The sequence below is a fragment of the Phytophthora infestans genome, genomic scaffold (genome assembly GCF_000142945.1).
Source record: "Phytophthora infestans T30-4 supercont1.32 genomic scaffold, whole genome shotgun sequence".
In the NCBI taxonomy this organism is placed as follows: Eukaryota; Oomycota; class Peronosporomycetes; order Peronosporales; family Peronosporaceae; genus Phytophthora; species Phytophthora infestans.
In genome coordinates, this window is record NW_003303727.1 from 795,646 (window position 1) to 800,336 (window position 4,691).

Consider the following 4,691-nt stretch of genomic DNA (forward strand, 5'->3'; position numbering starts at 1 on the left):
CCGTCCTTATCAGTCACTGCTGCGTCACCTGCTGGTCCTCGGGATAAAGCGTCTGCCACGTGGTTTTCTCTACCCAGACGGTATAGAATGTCGAAGTCGTACTCTTGCAGAGTGAGCGCCCAACGATGCAGTCGACCCGCCGGTTCCTTCGCCGTCATGAGCCACTTCAACGCAATGTGGTCCGTCACAATCGTGAACTTCCTTCCGTAAAGATGAGGTCTGAACAGCCTCACTGCCCACACTACTGCCAGGCACTCCAATTCTGAAATGCTGTAGTTGGCGACCGTCGGACTATTGACCTTGGAGGCGTACGCCACCGGTTGGTCGCCACGTCCTTGGTCCTGCGATAACACTGCTCCTAGTCCGGTCTTCGAGGCGTCCGTCGTTAACTTGAACGGCAATTTGTAGTCAGGGTAGATAAGGACAGGTCTTGTACTAAGCCATGCTTTTGCCCACGTGAACGCCTCCTCTTGTGCATCTCCCCAAGTCCACTCAGTCGTCTTCCGCAGCAAACTAGTCAGCGGCGCCATCTTCGTCCCAAACTCCGGCACAAATCGTCGATAGTAGCCAGCCAATGCCACGAATCTCCTCACCTGCGCTTCGTCTTGTGGTCGGGGGAACTCTACAGTCGCTTTAATCAGCCGGTTCGTCGGCTGGATCCCTTCTGTCGTTAGGTCATGCCCTACATACTCCATCCGCGTCGCCGCAAAGGAACACTTGGACGCTTTCAAACTCAGGCCAGCTTCTGCCAATCGCTCCAATACAACTGCCAATTCGACCACATGTTGAGCCACAGTCCCTTTCGTAAAAATGATCACGTCGTCCAAGTAGACCAGGCAACAGACCCATGTAAGACCTCGTAGCACACAGTCCATCAGTCGTTGGAATGTACTCGGTGCGTTGCAGAGTCCAAAAGGCATGCGCTTGAATTGGAAGAGTCCACGCCTCGTTGTGAACGCTGTCTTCTGCCTGTCTTCCGGTGCCACCGCCAGTTGCCAGTAGCCGGCGTGCAAATCAAGACTCGTGAATCGCCTTGACCCGTGCAGCGCTTCTAACGTCTCATCCACTCTCGGCAGTGGGTAGACGTCCTTCGCTGTCACTGCATTCAGAGCTCTGTAGTCAATACAGAAGCGCACGCTGCCGTCCTTTTTCTTTACAATCACCACAAGGAAACCCCACGCGCCTTCTCCCTTATCGATGACGTCTTGCTCCAGCATCGTGTCAACCTCATTGTCTATCAGCTCGTACTCCGACACTGCATGCCTTCTTCGTCCTAGCATGATCGGCGCCGTGTCTCCAGTGTTTATGTGATGCTGCACATTTGTCTTTGCAAGTGGCGGGCATCCCTTCTTCTTCTCGACTATCCCTCGATAACGTCGTAACAACGCCACCACAAGCTCACGATCCGACGGCTCCATGTCTCCGATGTCCAACTTATCTTCGTCCGTCAATGGCAGTGCTTCTTCCGTGCTCAGTGTCTTCACCCACTCTGCCACTCGTGTTTGCTCTAGCTCGCCATTCAGCGACAGGATCTTCATCACTTCTTCCGTCGGAACCCAGGTGCCTAAGGCTTCACGGGCCGGCATCTTCTTGCGTCTGCCTTCCAGATTCATCACTGCTATGCGTACTGTCCCGTTGCGCACTGCGTCCAGTGTCGGCGCCATCAGCATTTGCCGCTTACTGCTTGGCTTGGGAACAAACACGCCCGTCGTCCCGTCCTCGGCGTCCACAGTGACGCGCACTACACTCTGCGTATTCGTCGTGAGCTTTACCGTCTTGGCCAGCCGTACCATCGCGCTGCGCCCGGCTCCTTCCAATTGCAATGAGCTCACTCCGTGACACGTGAAGGGTAATATGACCTTCGTGCCGTCCGCCTCTCGGTACTTCAACTCTCGCGTCGAGAAGTCCATTTTCACCTGCCGCTCAATCATCCAGTCTTCTCCTACCAGGAACTCGTCGCCCTGTCCGTCCACGACCAGCGCATCGATCGTAACTCTCTGCTGGTACTGCGTCGTGCCCAGAAACCTCCATACTCCCAGTACACGTGTTCGACCTCCGCCAAACCCTTCAACCACATCCACTGGAGCGTCGCGCGTAATGCACCGACCGTAGCGCCGTAACTCGACGCCTGCAACGCTGAATTGTGCGCAGCTGTCTAGTCGCACTTCCTGTGTGTGTGCTCGCGCAAACGCTAGCAATGCCGTCGGCAGACAACTTGGACTTCCTGCTCCTGCAGCTCTCAACTGAGCCACTCGTAGCTCTCGTCCATCCTCGCCCGCCGCGAGCTCCACATCGCCGTAGTTGCCGCTCTTCTCGTATACGTACTTCTTCTTCGGCTTGCACTTCTCATCCATCAGCTTCATCAACTTGGTCGCCTCGATCCGGCGTTGCTTCTCCTGTTGTCGGTAACGCTGGAGTCGTCGCACCCGCTTTGCTCTTCGATACGCCTTCGCCTCTTTGACTGCTTGCTTCCTGGCGGCCCGCATATCCGCAAGTGAGACCTCCTCTTTTAGCTCCACAGGGCATTTCTCCATGTACCGCTGGACGCACGCCAACCATTCGTCGTCTTCCAGTTCTGCTGCCGTTTCGTCACTTCCGGGCGGTTCGATTACCGGTCCTGACCTCTTGGTGCGGCTCCTCTTCTTCCTTGGCGTTGGCGCGTCGACTGCTCTTCCAGCGGCCACCGCTACTTGAAGTGCCCGCACGTGATCACCGCGCCGTACGTGGTCACCGCGCCGTACGCTCCCATCTGCTTCTGCCAATACACGCAACGCTTTCCTCACAATCACCCGCAGCACCTTGGCTCGCTCTTCGCGCCGTTCCCGTAGTTCGCTCACCAGAATGCCGTGCACTGCCGCTAAGTTCACGCTCGCGCGTCGCTGTCGCCTTCGTTCGGATACAGTTCGTCCACCGCTAAGTGACAACTTCGCCCGGAGCTTCTGCTTCTTCGTACGCCCCTTCTTGGCCGGCATGAACTCGTCATCGTCCACCGGGTTCATCATCACCGGCATGCACACCTCGTTCGCTCGCTTCCGAGACTTCGTCTCCGTCTTCACTGCGTCCAACGCCTCCTTCTGCTCGCCACCAGTCGCCGCACCTGCTGCGCCGCGCTGGCCATCCGTTCCTCCACTCTTCCCCTGGGTTGCAGTACCACCGCTTCTCACGTCGGTACTCTTCCCCTGGGTCAGAGCACTTCTCCTCCCGGCCGCTGCTCGTAAGACCCTTACGTGATCCTCCAGCCTTACGTCGCCGCCTTCTCTTATCTCGGGGATAGCGTCGTCTTGCGACAGTGAAGCCCCCGCCTTCCCTGCCGCTCCTAGTTTTCCGGCGCCGCTGTCGTCGCTGCCACTGCTGCGCCGCTGGCTCCCGGATCACTGGTCACTGCTGGCACGGTCTGGTGCCGCTTCGCAGTCTCTTCATCGGCCAACCGCTTATGACACTCGCGCCACCAATGGCCTACCTCTCCGCCGTAGTTACACGCAGACTCTGCCTTCCTCTGCAAAATAAGGCGGGTATCTTGGGGCCCGTAGTTCTCCAGGTCTGTGCGACCGCCACGACCTCTTCCGCCTCCGAAGCCTCCGAAGCCTCGACCGCCTCCGCCTCTTCCTCCACCGTTGAAACTGCTGCCGCCGCCGGTGTTACCGTTGCGGTTCTGGCCTTGCCAGCGCGTGCCTGCCGCTGCGTCGTTCCCCGGCTGCTGATTGCCCGTTGCGGAGTTATTCTCGGCCTCGATGATCTTCCGGGCTTGTGCCGCCTTTAAGTTGCCGGACGTCGCCTTGGCACTGTCTTTCCCTAGCCCGGCGGAGACAAGCATCAGTGCTTGGAGGGCGGCCAATGAGAGTGGGTCCTTCTTAGCCGTTTTAGCCAATCCACTCACTGCCTTCCCATTCGTGTCAAAACTCGGGGGCTCTTCGCCACCGAATCCCAAACCCAGCTGTCTCCAGTCGAGTTGCTCTGCCGCCTCATTCGTCGATTTCTTCTTTGAAGGAGAAGCGTCTCCCTCCTCGCCGTACTCTCGGTTCTCTCGATACCTGCGCTTCGCTACGCGCCAGTCGGTGACCTTGAACCCCTCGCCATACTCTCCGCACTTGTCCTCCGCGAACTGTACGGCTTCATCCAGCGTTTGAGGTTCGTAGGCCCGTACTTGTGTTGCTGTCGTCTCATTATTAATGCCGTTGATGAACGTCTCCACGTAGGACTCTGCTGGAATGCGCTTGCCGAACCCAATGTTAGTCAGGCTGGCCGCGTAGTCGCTCAGGCGCTCGCCGGGCTGCTGCACTCTCGCTGCGAGCCGCTGCTGGATGCGAAACATATTGTCCCGGCTTCCATACTTCTTCCGCATCTTCCTCACCAGGTAAATGAGGTTTCTATTTTCCGGTTGCATGTGTTCGGTCAGCGTGATTGACCATTTACTGGCTGCATCCTTCAGATGAGCAGTGGCCCCGTAATACAGCTCCTCGGCCGTCCACGAGTCACCGCCAAGGCCTGCTTGCCGTTCTACCTCCTGAGGTATCGTCGCTAGCCACGCTTCCACGGACTCGCTCGACTTGCCGCTGAAGTCTTCAATGTGCAGCCTCTTCATCTTGTGTCTGCGTGGCTGGTCGGAGGATGGGGGGGCCTGAACCACAATTGGTTGCTGCGTCGATGTGCTGGCGCTGGGGCTGGTGGCTGCACCACGAATCGTTTCATCA

At 57.8% G+C, this 4,691-nt stretch overlaps 1 protein-coding gene across 1 annotated transcript in view; it reads right to left on the bottom strand.

Annotated features, from left to right (window-relative positions):
- Window positions 1-3,316: 3,316 nt before the first annotated feature.
- PITG_14126 (putative polyprotein) overlaps window positions 3,317-4,691 on the bottom strand; it is a gene marked incomplete at both ends in the record, with an annotated part of 1,978 nt that continues 603 nt past the window's right edge. The window contains one exon of the mRNA XM_002899200.1: window positions 3,317-4,668. Coding sequence (XP_002899246.1) covers window positions 3,317-4,668 — 1,352 coding nt within the window. The remainder of the gene's footprint in view (window positions 4,669-4,691) is intronic.